This window comes from Lactuca virosa, chromosome 3, assembly GCF_052849685.1.
Source record: "Lactuca virosa cultivar CGN04683 chromosome 3, Lactuca_virosa_CGN04683_v6, whole genome shotgun sequence".
NCBI classification, from domain to species: domain Eukaryota; kingdom Viridiplantae; phylum Streptophyta; class Magnoliopsida; order Asterales; family Asteraceae; genus Lactuca; species Lactuca virosa.
In genome coordinates, this window is record NC_136428.1 from 140368108 (window position 1) to 140385814 (window position 17707).

The 17707-nt window shown below is 35.3% G+C and overlaps 1 protein-coding gene across 1 annotated transcript; it reads right to left on the minus strand.

Moving 5' to 3' along the window:
• Nucleotides 1–1414: 1414 nt before the first annotated feature.
• Nucleotides 1415–3373, minus strand: LOC145164122 (uncharacterized). Its single transcript, XM_079082847.1, has 4 exons — nucleotides 3182–3373; nucleotides 2839–3087; nucleotides 2448–2694; nucleotides 1415–2319 (listed from the first exon to the last, which is right to left on the minus strand). The coding sequence occupies exons 1-4, from the start codon at nucleotides 3371–3373 to the stop codon at nucleotides 1415–1417; spliced, it is 1593 nt and encodes a 530-aa protein (XP_078938973.1).
• Between the last annotated feature and the right edge of the window lie 14334 nt (nucleotides 3374–17707).

Consider the following 17707-nt stretch of genomic DNA (forward strand, 5'->3'; position numbering starts at 1 on the left):
TTTTTACCTTTAAGTCAAAACCACATACATATATTTTTAAAAAAAATATATAGCATCATACTACTGTTGTTATACTAACATATTCTTTTTATAATCCGACATAATCTTTTTTCATAAAAAAATAAATAAATTTGTATAAGAAATAATAAAGGTAAATTTCAAAAATAATATCACACAAAACATAAAAGTAGATGAAATGATGTTTTATACTTTATATGTTTTTAGATGAAAATAGAAAACAGAACTATTTAATGATGTATTATAGATTAAATATTTTAGATAAAGTTTAAACAATAAAATTTATTTATATATTAAATAAAATATATTTGCAGTATTTAATAAATGAAATAGAAAAGGTAAAAAAACTAAAATATAGAAAATGTAATATTTATATAACTAAGTGTTAGAAATGATCCTTTTTTGAAGTTTTACAAATGGTAATTAGTGAAGTTTCACAAAATATCATAAATGCCCTTATCTAAAATTAACTTAACTTAACGGCTCCATCAAACGAACATCAACAATAAATGTTAGTTCGTCTATGCGTTTTTCTAAAACAAGCTCATATATGCTAAATAACGTTAGTAATAAACATAATGTTGAGGCTCATGTTGGACATGATTCCCTTAACAAATTTCTCATTTGGTCGTAAGGTACAACAACTAAAGCAGGGTGTACTGCCAAATTAGACCACTAGCCTGGAAAACTTTTTGGAAAAAGTATACAAAGAGAAAGAGAAGAGATTATTAGTTCAAGTATCTTATAATGAGAAACAAAGGTCTTTGTAAAGTTCTACAAAAATATGGCTTGCTTGGGCCAAGAGTTCCGGATCGACATTCGTGTCTGCGGATCGTGCATACATACAAATTCAATGATTTTTGTCTACAAAATCCATAACTTTCAAACCTGCATGCATGTGTACATGTCTTGGAGTAAAGTCATACATAAAAGCTTGCAAACTCATTATACATCTATGTTTATAAATCCAGTGAGAATTTACATTTTACTCCTACGCGGATCTATTAAGCCCTCTGCGGAATTGCTACACCTCTGCGGAATGTTGTTTTTTTTTTAACCTTTTTCATTTTTTTTTCATTTTTTTTGCATTAATTTTAGTTTATTAATATTATTTTTTTTTAAATACACTAATACATTATGTGATTATTATGTAAAAAATTTGACAAAAAAATGTTTTTTTTTTTTTTTTTGCGTTAATTTTAGTTTATTAATATCAATTTCTTTTTAAAATACACTAATACAAACCAAATACATATAAATAACGTAATACAAACCGGTGCATATAAATAACCTAATTAAAATTATACAAATATTCCATGTTTTTTATAGGTTACAAAACATACCTTAAAAAACATAAACATACAACCCTCATAATAAACATACTTTGAAATAAACTTCATTCATTCAAATCGAACCATGTAAACTTTGATCTGTTTTCGTATTCCGTCCATAGGTTATCTGTTGCTTGTGTCCCTAGGTTTACTGTCTCTTGCGTCCATTGGTTATCTGGCTCTTGCTGCCATTGGTACTCAGTGCAACCCTGCCATTGGTTCTGTGGCTCTTCCTGCGGTTGGTATTCGGTCTCTTGCGCCCATTGGTTATGTAGCTCCTGCCGCCATTGATGTTCGGTCTGTTGTGTCCATTGGTTGTCTGGATGCTTCTGCCATTGATGTTCGGTCTGTTGTGTCCATTGGTTGTCTGGCTGCTGCTGCCATTGTTGTTCGGTATGTTGTGTCCATTGGTTCTCTGGCTCATGCTGCCATTGGTTTTCGGTCGCTTGCGTCTGTTCCTCTTCTGTCGCTTTTGTCCCACTCCCTGAAGCCCTAGTACGTTTTTTAGTTTTACTTTGGTTCTTTGGAACGATTTCCTTACACGTCCTTGCATTATGAGTTGTGTTATGGCATCTAGTACACCTTCTTATTTTTGGTTCCTCACCTTGAGATGGAATACGATTGGTGTTTTTTGGTCTACCGGCTTGACGTATTTCCATCACAGGAGGGTTAACAACCATAAGGTCATTTGAAACCTCCCAATCACTAAGTTCTGAAAGAGGGTATACGGTCTGCTCGTACGTTCTTCGATATGTTTCAATTTTATAAGCATCTATAGCCATATGGCCACAATGATCATTTTTCAAGTGCGTTAAAACCATTATCACATGACCACATGGCAAACCAGTTAGTTGCCAATATCTGCAAGAACAAGTCTTTTCCCTCAAATTCACTATGCCGCCGCTTTTGAAGTCATGCACTTGATATGTTGTATTGTCAACACCGGATACCAACCATCCTTGAATCCCCTCTTTATTTTTTTTTTAACCATATCTTCAGCCCACTTTGTTAGTATTGTTGTACTTTTTTCTGTTAAAACAAACATATATTATTATATATGACATTTATCATATAATTTAAAATTAAACATAATCATACCTACAGCCATCCGCCGTTTGTAAAACCATTTCTGCATAAGTGCGCGAAAGAACTCAAGAAGTGGTAATATAGGCAACTTCCTTGCTTTATTTGATACAGCATTCATCGACTCCGCACTATTTGAGGTCATATAATCATACCTCGTGGTAGGGAAATACGCTCTGGTCCATTTCTCACGTGGAATTTGACTGAGATATATCGCTACATCATCTCTTATATTACGAAGTATCCCCCAGTAGAATTCAAGCTAAGTGGTTTTGTAAGCTCTTACCAGCTTCCAAAACAAAATTGCTGTTTTTTTGTTTTTTCGAAAGGTGTGGACTATGTTTCCTATTAGATGAAAACCACACAATCCATGTTGAGCATTTGGAAAAACATTTTGAATACTTACAGCAATTGCGGGTGCTCTATCTATGACCATTGTCAGACCTTCCACATCACCAATGCATTCATGTAGTTTTTCAAGAAACCATGTCCAAGAATCTGTAGTCTCTTTTGGGCAAATTCCATACCGAATAAGCAAGATCTGATTGTTGCCATCCATGGCTACTGCATGCAAGATGGTGCCTTTGTACTTTCCCTTCAAATGAGCACCATCCATAATAATAACTTTTCTACAACACTCTCTGAAAGCACGTATCTGCAACAACAATATAAAAACCATTAATATATCAACAATATAAATTGTTTATAAACATTTAAGATAATAACAAATATATTTAAAAATATATTACCGCGCATCCAATAGCGAAAAAGCAATACTCAAAACGATCCTCTGAATCAATTTTTATGTACGCCACAATACCAGGATTATGTTTCTTCAGATTGTGAAAATAAATTGGAAGTTTGGAGAAACTTTTTTCGGGGGTCCCCATCATCAATCCCAAAGCAAATTCTCTAGCATGCCACGCTTGTGAATAACTCATATTTATTTGTTGCAAAGCATTCATATCTCTAATTATATTATTAGGCTTCCAAACTCTCAAACTTCCTTGACCCATAATGTTATGTATTATGGTTCCCACAACTTCGCTATTTGCTTGCCTATGATTTGGGTGTATAAGCAATGAAGAACATGTATGCTCGTCATTAAACGTCTTAATTTCAAACATTTCTGTTCCTTTAATGACACATGCGTATAAACGTCAATGACAGTTTTCTTGCATACAAACAACCTGGTACCGAGATTTTGAATATTTTTCAACCTTTATCTGAAACTTTTCTCTAACGGGTTTGAATTTAACAGTAAATGCTAGCTATTTTTTGGTGTTATAGGTTTGATTGACAATTAATTTATCATTCGGACCTAAACTGTGAAATGGTCCAGGTTCAAGAATAGGTTTTGGACAATCAGGAATAGAAGGAATACAATACCATGGATTAAAAGCAGTTTTTCGTTGCGTGTACTCATCATCCGGCCACCCTTCATTTGATTTTTCCTCACATCTTCGATCATCAATTTCAGAAACTTCTCCAAACTCGAACAAATTTTCACGTTGTAATTCAGTCATGCCCACTTTTGGTTCTTTATCATTATCTGATACAAAAGTGTCATTTCCTCTTCCCCTTGAATGGTTTCCATCACATTGGCTTTCTCTACGACCTCTATTAGTTTTTGTTGGATTAAACTGGTTGTTAACCACTGCTTGTTCTTCATCTTCTTCACCTACCACCGTTAAATACAAATGCACCGTCTTCTTTGATTCAGACATTACATGTCTCAATTGAAATACATCAGTTTCATCTCCAAGCTCCATGACATACCCTAACTCCGGGTGTTTAAAAGACAAACATATATGACTATTTAACACACCCGCCTTACTTCTAACCATTTGTAATAACATTTCATGGTCAATGTTAGGAGGAAGATTTAAACCATAGTTTTTCACATTATTTCTAACGTAAACCTCAACTCCATTAACTAACTGCCACGACCCTCCCGTACACAAAATAATAAAACTCATTTTACAAATCACTCTCTACAAACACAACGAAAAAACAACTTCTACTAGTAATTGAAACTCACAAACTCACAAATAACCACTTAAATACGTCTATAACTTCTATAACTGATACGCAGAGGTGTACATTGATCCTTAGAGGTGTGCACTGATCCGTAGAGGTGTACACTGATCCTTAGAGGTGTGCACAGATCCGCAGAGCTGTACACTGATCCTTAGAGGTGTGTACTGCTCCGCAGAGGTGTACACTGATTCTTATATATATATATATATATATATATATATATATATATATATATATATATATATATATATATAAAAGACATTTCATTATTAGGTTATTTACAAAACCAGTTCAGTTAACTTTTACTTTCTTCCATAGAACATAAAATACAAAACAGTACAATACATGAAAAACATACATCAGTAGCAAACGTATTACATAAAACATTTCATTATTTTTAACCTTTTTTGTCAAATTTTTTACATAATAATCACATAAAGTATAATTGTATTTAAAAAAAATAATATTAATAAACGAAAATGAACGCAAAAAAACGAAAAAAAATTAAAAAAATTAAAAAACCAACATTCCGCAGAGCTGTAGCTGGATCCGCAGAGGCTTTAATGGATCCGCAGAGGGTGGATTCCCAAAGAGTTCTGTGGACTGATATCAAACATAAGTTTATTATTTTTAACCTTTTTTTGTCAAAGTATTTACATAATCACATAAGGTATTAGTGTATTTAAAAAATTAATATTAATAAACGAAAATGAACGCAAAAAAAAACGAAAAAACGAAAAAAAAAATTAAAAAAAAATCAATAAACAACAATTCCGCAGAGCTGTAGAGGATCCGCAGAGCATTTAATGGTTCTGCAGAGGGTGCTCTGCGGATCTTGTGGTCATTTTCCAAAATTTGATTTTCCTTGGTTATTTTTTTCAAACCAATCTCATCGTTTATTATCCGAATTTTCTCTAAAATTATTCACAAAATATAAAATCAACTAAAATACAATGAACAAGCACCACATCTACTAAACATCACCACTTGTTAATTCACCTGGGACAAAACCAATTATTAATAGATAAAAGTCTTGCATTTATACATGCAACATGAAGTATAAAATAGGGTAAACAAAACATATATTACTCGAGGAATATAAAGTCCACTAGCTCTTTCTGTTTTTCATATTCTCTTTGCATGTTAAACCTAAGAGTAAAGAGCCATAGATTAAGGATACGTACGTACACTTGGTATTATTTTATGTACTTTGCTTGTCTGTTTATTTATTTTAATCTTTAGAAAGTCAACCCAAACATGTTCATCAAACGTAAAAGATCCCTCTTCTCTCATATATATGATAATATGATTACATTTTGTTCATCAAAGGTTGAATATCGATCCCTGTTTTTTCATTTTTTATTATTATTATTATTATTATCATTTCTCATTTATTATTATTATTACAATTACTACTTATCATATTATTTCTACTATTATTGTCGTTTTCCAATTCGTATTTTTTCCGCTTAATTACATAAGTGTATATACAAACGTATATACATATGAAAATATATATAACCAATATGCATAAACTCATTATTATCAATATAATATTATTACTATTATTGCTTAAATCACTACAAGAATATTGGGCTTTAGGGGCGACAACCACTAGCTCCGACACCTAACATTCGCATAAATATTGCGGAGCTAAATGGGCGTTGGGGTAGTACAGTACCCCCAAAAAATTATATATATATATATATATATATATATATATATATATATATATATATATATATATATATAATATTATTTGTAAACATGTTTAATGTTATTGTACCCCCAACTATAGAGATTATAACATTTTTGAGTAAATTACACGAATGGTCCCTATGGTTTAGGGTAATTTGCGCGTTTGGTCCCTAACTTATTTTTTTAACTCGGAAAGTCCCTATTGTTTGTTTTTGTTATGCGCTTGGTCCCTACTGTTTGTTTTTGTTATGCACTTGGTCCATGTCTTACCTAACAAGACTATTATTTAAATAGGAAAAAATGGTGGTATACGTAAGGTAAGGTGAGGGGGGTTGGGGTTGGGATGTGTTTATTTAAATATTTTAAAAAATCAATGGCAAAATAGTTTTTTTAGGTAAAACGGGGACCTAGCGTGTAAGAAAAACAAATAGTAGGGACCTTCCGAGTTAAAAAAACAAGTTAGGGACCAAACGCGCAAATTACCCTAAACCATAGTGACCATTCGTGTAATTTACTTAACATTTTTTTAATGTTGGATATTGGATAACTACATATAATATATTGACAATGTTTGTACCCCCATATCAAAATTCATGGTTCCGCCACTGATGGGGTTAAACTCTATTTCTCGATTTATTGCCTAATCCAATGGCTGAACCAAGATACTGACAAACCAATAGCGGCGATGGGTGTCATCGCTAGTACTTCAAAAAATGACCGTTGTTCTTTTTCTCCAAAGTTATAAACACCGCTATTACTCTATTCGTCGCCACAATTGATAGTCATCGTTGCCAATATGCGACACAAATATATATCACCCTTGGTAGCTCATTCTTCCCTCTTCCATGAACCCTTTTTTCTCTATAAAAATTCGGACAACCCCACTTCTCTCTTCTCCCCAACTCATTCTACCATCGAATTTTCACTGACAAAGGCCGCCATCGATGTCAACGACATCGACGACGTCCACGACACTACCAACGAAGACGACATGTAATTCTACGATACAACTGTTGGAATACAGCCACCACCACCCTTCTCCTTCGGATTAAACAACCACGGGTTCTATATGATTTGTTTTTTATTTTTTATATGTATAATGTATATTTTGTGTATGTATTGTGTATTTTATGTATGTCATGTATATATATGTGTATTTGTTTGTATATCATGTATGTATATGTGTATTTGTATGTGTACCATGTATATATATATATATATATATATATATATATACACGTTTGTGTATGTGTATTATGTATGTATATGTGTATTTGTATGTGCATCGTGTATGTATAATGTTTTTGTATGTATAACATTTATATAAAAATAGAAAATTATGTATATATATGTATTTGTATGCAATTTGGAATGTATGTGTGTATAATGTATGTATATTTGTGTATAATGTATGCATATATATGCACACTTGCTAATTATAATGTGTAATGTATATGTGTACATAATCTATGTCAAAATGATTGTATTTATATGTGTATATGCAAAATTGTTAATTTGATTGGAAAATGAATTAAATTTGAAGGGCTTAATTACTAAGGGCTTAATCATTATGACCTTAATTTGTAAAGTATAATGTTATAATGGAAAAAATGAAAAACAAAGTAATATGCTATAATTCACAAAAAACAATATAATATGTAAAGTACAAAACTAAAATAGAAAACAACACAATATGATTGTTTAAAGTACAATGTTATAATATAATAAAATAAATAAATAAATAAATACATGAAAAGTGCTATAATAGAAAAAAAAAATATATTATATTTAAAGTACAATATTATGATAGAAAAATTAAAACAAAATCAAATGTCATAAATTAAAAAAATATATAGAAAAGTAAGATGATATAAATAACAAAACACTACTATGTCGATGACACCTGTCATCAGTGCCGTTTCATATATACCGACAACATGTCGTCGGTATAGAGTTGACTAAAATTATATGACCTGAGAATGTATAGAGATGATAAGTTGTCAGTATACCTTAGGCGGGAACGAAAAACATTTTTGCGGTTTCCTTAAAACATTTATCAACGATAAGTCATCAGTATATGTTACCCCAGATAATGTTTATGTTTATTTATATTCCATTTTGTAGAAAATAAAATCGATGTCGGATTTTTAGGGCTATCCTGATGACAAATCATCGGTAAAGATTGATAGCGAGCCATGTGACACTCAGTGGCCGACAACTTGTCGTCAGTTCAGATATATCTTATTTATTTTATTTTTAATGTACGAAAATAGCGGACGACATCGTGTCTCTTAACTGTATACCGATGACATGTCGTCGTTTAGGGTTTTAACTCAACTTCTTCGTTCGACCCCATTAGTTGCAGCGTCGCACCAAGATCTCTCTCTCTCTCTCTCTCTCTCTCTCTCTCTCTCTCTCCTCTCTCGGCGATTGTCTATCTAAAGGACCTCCGACCACTCGTCTTCACCGCCGATGACACAGGTATGCCATACTTCACTCCTTCTTTTTTGATTTCCTCTTTTGCGGTTCGATTTTGAGATTTTAGGGCTTTTTGTTATTTTTTTGATTTGTTTCTCGATAGGGTTGTCACCGGAGATTTGCCACCTACGATGACATTTATTACGACGTCCGGCCACCATAGTAGCAGTTGCAAGTAAGGTTTTTTGATTTCTCAGTTTTTTTTTCTGATAATGGTTGTTTTCTAGTGAACACCAGCCACCATGTCGACTTCCCACTTCCAGCCACCACACCACCCACCATCCACAGAAATGTCAAATTTGATATATGTTGTTTGATTTTGTCGCACCCCAAAACCGGAACGGCGGAAACGTTCTGGGGTGGAGGACGTCATGTTTAGTATCACAAGTAATGCATCATAGTAAGCAAAGTAATAAACAACCATTTCATTAGAAAGAAATTGTTTACAAAGTATGTGATTCACATAATATAGAATACATAGCAAATCACAAAAAGACATGAAGCTCTACTGCTCCATCTTCTGAATCCCAGAGCGCGTACCTGTCTACTGGTCTCCTGAGAATACAAGTTATTTTGAAAGCGTAGATCAACATTTAAGCTGGTGAGTTCATAAGATTTTAATGATGTAGTAAGTAGTAAGAAAGTTGTAGAAAGTTGTAGTAAGTTATGTTTTTAGAAAAGTTTGCCTGTTCCTACAGAAAATCCTATATTTCCTGCTTTGATGAAAGATAAGTAAAAATGACTCTACAGTCCTTTCAATGAGTATTAAATGAATACAATTTATATAAAACCCAAAGTAAACAAACAATCGATTGTGTGTATATGCCCTAAGCCCACAACCAAACAACGAACAGGAAATGAGGCGGAAGGCACACATCCCATTGTTTGTTAGATCATCGTTGTATACAACCCTGGCGTATTCACTCGGTACTCACGGAATTAACTGTAATAGTTCCTTTATATTTGATGAAAAGATTATTTAAGAAAACCCTTATTTCTTATAATAAAAATGGTAACCACAGTGGTTCCTTCTATAATCACTTAGTTTATACTAGCTATATATAATCTAATATCGAACAGATAGTTAATTGTGTGAATCTGCCCTAGGCCCACAACCAAACAAGGAAAAGGGAATGAGGCGGAAAGCATACATCCAACTACCTATCGGATATTAATTATATATAACCCTGGTGTATAAACTAAGGTATTATAGAATTAACTACCTAAGGTCCTTTAAGTTATACTAGTCTAATAAAATGGATTAAACCCTTTACTAGTTAAGTTTCTAGTTTTGTATTCAAAAGTTCCTTATTTGAAAAGTATGTTTTGTACTAGAAAACGGTGCATTGAATTAGTGTCCTATGACCTGACCCATACCTGGTACCCCTTATGATTACTTAGTGTATACGGAAACATATATATATATATATATATATATATATATATATATATATATATATACATATATATATATATATAAGATCGGATAGATAGTAGGCTGGGTGTATCTGCTCTAAGCCCACAACCAAACAAGGAACATGAAATGAAGCGGAAAGCACACATCCTACTACCTGTCGGATTCGATTAATATATATCCCTGAATGCATACACTAAGGAATCATAACGTTAGCATTATAGGTCCCCTTCTACTGAATGTACTAGACTCGACTGTTCTGTTTGTCGTTTGTAAAATGTAAGTTTTCCCTAGTTTATAACTATCTTGACTCGAAAATAGTTTGCATTAACTTTCAAGTGGAACTGTCACAAAATGAAAGTAATGGGAAATTATAAGTACACAGTTGTCTTTTGAATTGACATCCTGACGTACTGATTGCCTTAAAACATGTTTGTTTTATTAAGGTCATAATGTGATGGCTAGTACCCATACTATACGCTCTCCCTGTTAAGAGATTCTGGGAACCAAACGCGACTTCCGCAAACAAGTTGCTAGGCCGTGTACATCCACATTAAAGTTATACGATCATGTATACCCAATTTAACTATCGCCTTTTGTTTAGAACAATCAGTTAGTGATTCATTGGTATAATTAGATCATGTCGTGTTCTCATGCTATAGCATCTTAGTATGTTCGTTCTGTTATAGTATCTTAGTATGTTCGTTCTGTTATCATGTATAGTGTATAGTATGTCTTTCTGAAGTATTGTATCTACCTCCCTGTTTCTCTTTATGTTATCGTGTATTGTATCTACCTCCCTGTTTCTCTTTATGTTATCGTGTATTTAATCTACCTCCCTGTTTCTCTTTATAGTATGTTCTAGCATCTAGTATGAACTGAACCTATAAACTATACCCCTTATAGTTTACTAGTATTTTACTTGAACTGTTATTGAAAAGACTCATTTTACTACTAAGTTATGCTTGTACTTTAAAAACGGAGTTTTGTTAAACTATAAAGTAACATAACTTTAAAAGAGTTTTTGAAATGTTTTGACTACTCATAAATGACATAAGCAATCCTTTGAAAATGTTTATTACAAACAATTACACAATTGTCATTGTGTTCAACTTGTATTCCCCCCCCCCCCCCTTAAAAGCATTTAAAACAGTTAAAAGATTCATTACGGGGTATGAACTCACCTTATGTGGGTGATTCAAACGAATACGTGTGTAAGGATGAGAAGTTCCACGAATGAAGTCCCGAGACTTAACGAGTCCTAATGACATATAATGGCATATATTGATATAAATATAGTGTTTAGAAGCAACCAAATGCAAGGAAACACCTTACGGGACTAGGAAACACTTTGACCAAGTGTTGGAATCACATGTGATTCACTTATAGGGAGTGTACGGCCATATGAAGGAGTGTGCGGCCATGGGTGTGAGGCCAGGGAGTGTGCGGCCGCACAATCATGGTAATGAGTGCACAAAAGTCTATTCTAATGGTAGGGAAGCTTGTAGGACTAATGCTCAGCAAGTGGTGAAGCCAGAAATGCATTTTGGAGGCCATTTTGGGGTCTTTTAAGGGGTGTACGGCCACACTTGAGTGTGCGGCCACACACACCATACCATTATGAGTTCTGATCAATTCTAAGGCCTTAATCTAGTGTTCTAAACATGATTCAAGCAAAGGGAAAGAGTACTTACGATCCGGAGCCTCGAGAAGGCTCAAAATCGCCAAGAACAAGTGTGTGTTCTTGGTGTTCTTGGTGAAATGGATGGAGATTTGAAGATCTAGTCAAAAGATGATTTCAAATGGATGAAATCAATGGATGTAACTAGTTTATGAAGATTAACAACAAATCGGGAGAAGAACACTTACAAACTCGAAGATCTAGGCTGCAAATCGGATGATAGTTGAGAGAGAATTCGTGTTCTAGGCTTGGGAGGGTGAAAAGAGATGAAAGGAGGTTGAGTCTACCTTTTGTACACGAGAGTGTGCTGCCAGGAGAGGGGTATGCGGCCGCACACCCATGTGTCCAGCCGTACACTCCTTGTGTTAGAGTGTAAGGCCCAGTTTTGATGCTAGAATTGTACGCGATCCATTCCTATGCTCGAGGCTTGAATGTACTCAGCTTTGAACCTTTAAACGGACTCTAAACAAGGCTAAACGATAGCAGAAATGAGTCTTACACTCAGTTGTGTTGAATGGTTGGACTTACTAGGCAAAAACTTAAAAAAATTTCGGGTTGTCACATCATCCCCCCGTTAGATGGAATTTTGTCCCGAAATTAGCTCTCTTAGCAGTACTATTGGGGTTGCGCTCTTGCGATGGACAGAATACCCACTCGTAGACCGGACACTTTGCCCTACTATTCATGATAAGATTCATACTTGGTCCATCTATCATTATCTCGTGTATACAAGTCGTATATAATTAGGATTAGTTAGACGGTCGGATGTGTGGCTCTACCCCAGGTCCACAACCAAACAAGGAACAGGAGATAGGGCGGAAACACACATACTAGATTTGCATAATCAAAATCATATACCACCCTCGCGTATACACTAAATAGTGATAGGTGGGCTGTATTCATCCTTAGCCTATGTGCTCGAACTTGGTCTGTTGGACGAGTGGTATTTCGGAAAGGTTTGTGGAACATACGACGGCAAGGTTTCGGAAGACAAAATACTCTTCGCATCAGTACTTCGGGGTTTAGAATACGAAAGACAAAATAGAGGTTTAGATCGGACTGTCGTTATGAATGATGAAGGTTTCGTGAACTTGACGGTCGAGGCGATAGAAACATATAAACTTAGTATGGTGAGGACCACGCCAACTCATGACGAATGATAGTAACGGACTCTTTATTGAACAAGGTTTTGGCCGATTTGAATGAAACGTTTGTTACACGATGATGTACTTCTCTAGTGTGCTCGAAAGTGTACTCTTTGTAAATGTTCTAGTGCTTTCTGTTTTCCTCTTGTTGATAACACTTCTACGTATCGTACCGCGATGTGCGCGTACATACCGTGAAAGTGCTTTGTTATCTAGTATTGATACTTAAACTAAAATCCTCCTTGGTACCACTACGATCGCCTTGAATATACAAGTTATGAATAGTCAAAATGAATTGGACGGTCGACTGAGTAACTCTGCCTCAAATCCACAACCAAACAAGGAACAGGAATTAAGGCGGAATCACTCACTCTAAGTCTACAAAATCTTAGCTATGCACAACCCTTAATGTACATACTAAACCATCATAGCTTCTCAGAACGGATCTCTTAGTTCTCTTGAATATTGTGAGTTATTTCAATAAGTGAGTTATTATAATTACTTTTAAGTGTTATCCCCAAGTTTTAATCTTATATAAATATAAATTAATTTTTCAAAGTAATTACTAGTTCGAAAACGTACCGCTGCTCGCTGGTGACTCCGAGGTTGATTCTCCTGTGTTGATCATCAGAATTCGTCCATCCGCTCCTGAGTTCCTTGTTATCGGGCAGTCCTGCTGGTAGTGTCTTGTCTCACCACAACCATAACAGGCTTGGTCCTCTTCTTCAGCTCCGGGGACTTGGGAGATCGGTTGAGCCGGTGCCCTGCAGAAACGGACTGTGTGTCCCTTTCTGTGGCAGTTCAGACACTGCATTTCCCGGCATACTCCGGTGTGGTGATAGTTGCACTTTCCACACTTTGGGAGGGTTGCAGGATATCGACTGGCAGGTGCTGGAGTAGCAGGTGTTGTGGCGGCATATATAGTACTCGTTTGTTCCTCCTGCGGGGTTTCCTGTGTTGTTCGCTTCGTCTTCCTCTTGTTCCCCGACTTCTGGCTATTGTCCTCTTCCCTCGATGGCTCGGGAACGGGGACTTCCACACCATGGCAGACTCCATGGTCGATGAGTCGTTGGGCCAGGCGTTTGGCACTAAAGAATACGGCTGGGTTAGAAGATAGCACATCTCCTTGGATCGGGGAAGATAGACCCCAAATGTATCTTTCTATCTTCTTGCTCTCCGGGGTAACCATCCTGGGGCATAAAGCTGCTAGGTCGCTAAACCTGTCAGTGTAGGCCACTATGTCTGAGCCGACCATCGCGAGCTCCCATAGTTCTTGTTCCAGCTTTTGAACTTCGCCCAACGGGCAATATTCTTCCAGCATTAACTCTTTTAGGTTCTCCCAACCTATTGAGTTAGCCACTAATAGGGTTAGCGACTTAACATGGCTGTTCCACCATGTCAGGGCTCTGTCAGAGAAGGTGCAGGCAGCAAACTTCACTTTGCTTCCTTCAGGGCACGAACAGATTTCGAAGACCGACTCTGTTTTCTCGAACCATCGCATCAGAGCGATGACTCCAACATTTCCATCGAAGGAATTGGGTTTGCAGTTCATGAAGTCCTTATACAAACACTCCATTGGGTGTCCGTGAGTAACTCCGAGGTTGGTTAAGTGGGTACCGCTACCAGATCCGAGGGTACCACTTTCGCCGAAATGAGCTAGAGCAGTTGCCACTGCGGAGGATATCACTGCTTGGAGAGCAGCAGGATCGAATTGTGGCGGTGGAGTTGGAGTTATCGGAGTAGTGTGTCTGTTTCATCTGTGAGGAGGCATCTTTGCTAAAAGAATACAAAGATGAGACGGAATAAGTCTAAAGCAATGGACATAAGCCGAAAGCTGAAAAGACAAGGTTATCCTAGTTCTGAGTGTATCGGGTCCTGACTTCCACATGGTTCTAGAAATAATTCATAAAAGAGTCTATACCAAATAAACTTTATGAATTTTGGAATGGCTATCCTCGAATGAATATTTGTTACCTGAATAACTGTTACCAGCTGCATGTAAGAAAATAATCCTAACACATAATGTGAGCGGTGCTTCCACTAACTCATTAAGTTAACAAGATTATTATTTATTAGTGTGACGCATAAGACGTTTTGGGTACTTCGGTTGATCCTTCTTTGAAAGCTTCTCATGAATTAGCTCTTGTTCCTCGTGGACACTTCTGTTGTCTATTATGAGGAAGTGGTTATATCTATCTGGGTTTGTCGTGCGAGAATGGAAGTGACTAAAGAATCTATGAGTTTTAAGTGAAACATTATGGGGTAATCCTTACAGGGTCCTTCTATAATTTCAAAATGTATACAAGTTGTATATAATTCAAGATAAAATAGACCTTCGAATAGGTGATCCTACTCCAAAACCACAACCAACCAAGGAACAGGTAGTGAAGCGTAGATCACAAATTCTAAGTCTATAAAATCTCCATTATATATAACCCTGGGAGTATACATTGCAAGATTATAGACCTATCCGTAAAGGTCTTTTAAGTTATCAAATAAGTTATTTATTTAGTGCCTAAAATACTCCTACAATATTTTAATGTAGTGAAGTTGGTATGTTTTAAACTTGTTATCGCGTTATAGTATCATAGAATACTCCTATAGTATTCTAACTCTATGTACTTGATCTAGTATTCTCTTGACTAGTATTAGGTAAGTTTTAAGATTGTTGCAACACCACATCACTCCTAAACACATGTCGGTCACATCTCGAATGAATATAGTTGATCAGACTATATTGATTCTAGCTATGATTACATAACTGTCCCGGTTTGACTATAGTTTTCAACCTTTAACTTCTTCTGTTCTGTTCTTCTCGTGATACTTGTTCTAGTATGTATATATGTATAAGAAAGTATGTATACTTTTATAAGGTATACTTATATATTTAAAATATATTCTTATCCAGAGCACTTCGGCCCCATTGTATTTATAGTTGTATATCTTTTATCGGTTGATATACTTAGTTCACTATAAACAATGCTCTGATACCAATCTGTCGCACCCCAAAACCGGAACGACGGAAACGTTCTGGGGTGGAGGACGTCATGTTTAGTATCACAAGTAATGCATCATAGTAAGCAAAGTAATAAACAACCATTTCATTAGAAAGAAATTGTTTACAAAGTATGTGATTCACATAATATAGAATACATAGCAAATAACAAAAAGACATGAAGCTCTACTGCTCCATCTTCTGAATCCCAGAGCGCGTACCTGTCTACTGGTCTCCTGAGAATACAAGTTATTTTGAAAGCGTAGATCAGCATTTAAGCTGGTGAGTTCATAAGATTTTAATGATGTAGTAAGTAGTAAGAAAGTTGTAGAAAGTTGTAGTAAGTTGTAGTAAGTTATGTTTTTAGAAAAGTTTGCCTGTTCCTACAGAAAATCCTATATTTCCTGCTTTGACGAAAGATAAGTAAAAATGACTCTACAGTCCTTTCTATGAGTATTAAATGAATACAAGTTATATAAAACCCAGAGTAAACAAACAATCGATTATGCGTATCTGCCCTAAGCCCACAACCAAACAAGGAACAGGAAATGAGGCGGAAGGCACACATCCCATTGTTTGTTAGATCATCGTTGTATACAACCCTGGCGTATTCACTCGGTACTCAGGGTTGTTAGATCATCGTTGTATACAACCCTGGCGTATTCACTCGGTACTCACGAAGTTAACTGTAATAGTTCCTTTATATTTGATGAAAAGATTCTTTAAGAAAACCCTTATTTCTTATAATAAAAATGGTAACCACATTGGTTCCTTCTATAATCACTTAGTTTAACTAGCTATATATAATCTAATATCGAACATATAGTTAATTGTGTGAATCTGCCCTAAGCCCACAACCAAACAAGGAACAGGGAATGAGGCGGAAAGCACACATCCAACTACCTATCGGATATTAATTATATATAACCATGGTGTATAAACTAAGGTATTATAGAATTAACCACCTAAGGTCCTTTAAGTTATACTGGTTTAATAAAATGGATTAAACCCTTTACTAGTTAAGTTTCTAGTTTTGTATTCAAAAGTTCTTTATTTGAAAAGTATGTTTTATACTAGAAAACGGTGCATTGAATTAGTGTCCTATGACCTGACCCATACCTGGTACCCCTTATGATTACTTAGTGTATACAGAAACATATATATATATATATATATATATATATATATATATATATATATATATCTAAGATCGGATAGATAGTAGGCTGGGTGTATCTGCTCTAAGCCCACAACCAAACAAGGAACATGAAATGAAGCGGAAAGCACACATCCTACTACCTGTCGGATTCGATTAATATATATCCCTGAATGCATACATTAAGGAATCATGGCGTTAGCATTATAGGTCCCCTTCTACTGAATGTACTAGACTCGACTGTTCTGTTTGTCGTTTGTAAAATGTAAGTTTTCCCTAGTTTATAACTATCTTGACTCGAAAATAGTTTGCGTTAACTTTCAAGTGGAACTGTCACAAAATGAAAGTAATGGGAAATTATAAGTACACGGTTGTCTTTTGAATTGACATCCTGACGTACTGATTGCCTTAAAACATGTTTGTTTTATTAAGGTCATAATGTGATGGCTAGTACCCATACTATACGCTCTCCCTGTTAAGAGATTTTGGGAACCAAACACGACTTCCGCAAACATGTTGCTAGGCCGTGTACATCCACATTAAAGTTATACGATCATGTATACCCAATTTAACTATCACCTTTTGTTTAGAACAATGAGTTAGTGATTCATTGGTATAATTAGATCATGTAGTGTTCTCATGCTATAACATCTTAGTATGTTCGTTCT

Coding starts and splice junctions, on each gene's coding strand:
- LOC145164122 (XM_079082847.1), bottom strand. CDS start 3,373: ATGAGTTATTCACAAGCGTGGCATGCTAGAGAATTTGCTTTGGGATTG. Junction 3,088..3,181: donor TTTTCGCTATTGGATGCGCG/GTAATATATTTT, acceptor TTGTTGTTGCAG/ATACGTGCTTTCAGAGAGTG. Junction 2,695..2,838: donor ATAGAGCACCCGCAATTGCT/GTAAGTATTCAA, acceptor AAAACCACTTAG/CTTGAATTCTACTGGGGGAT.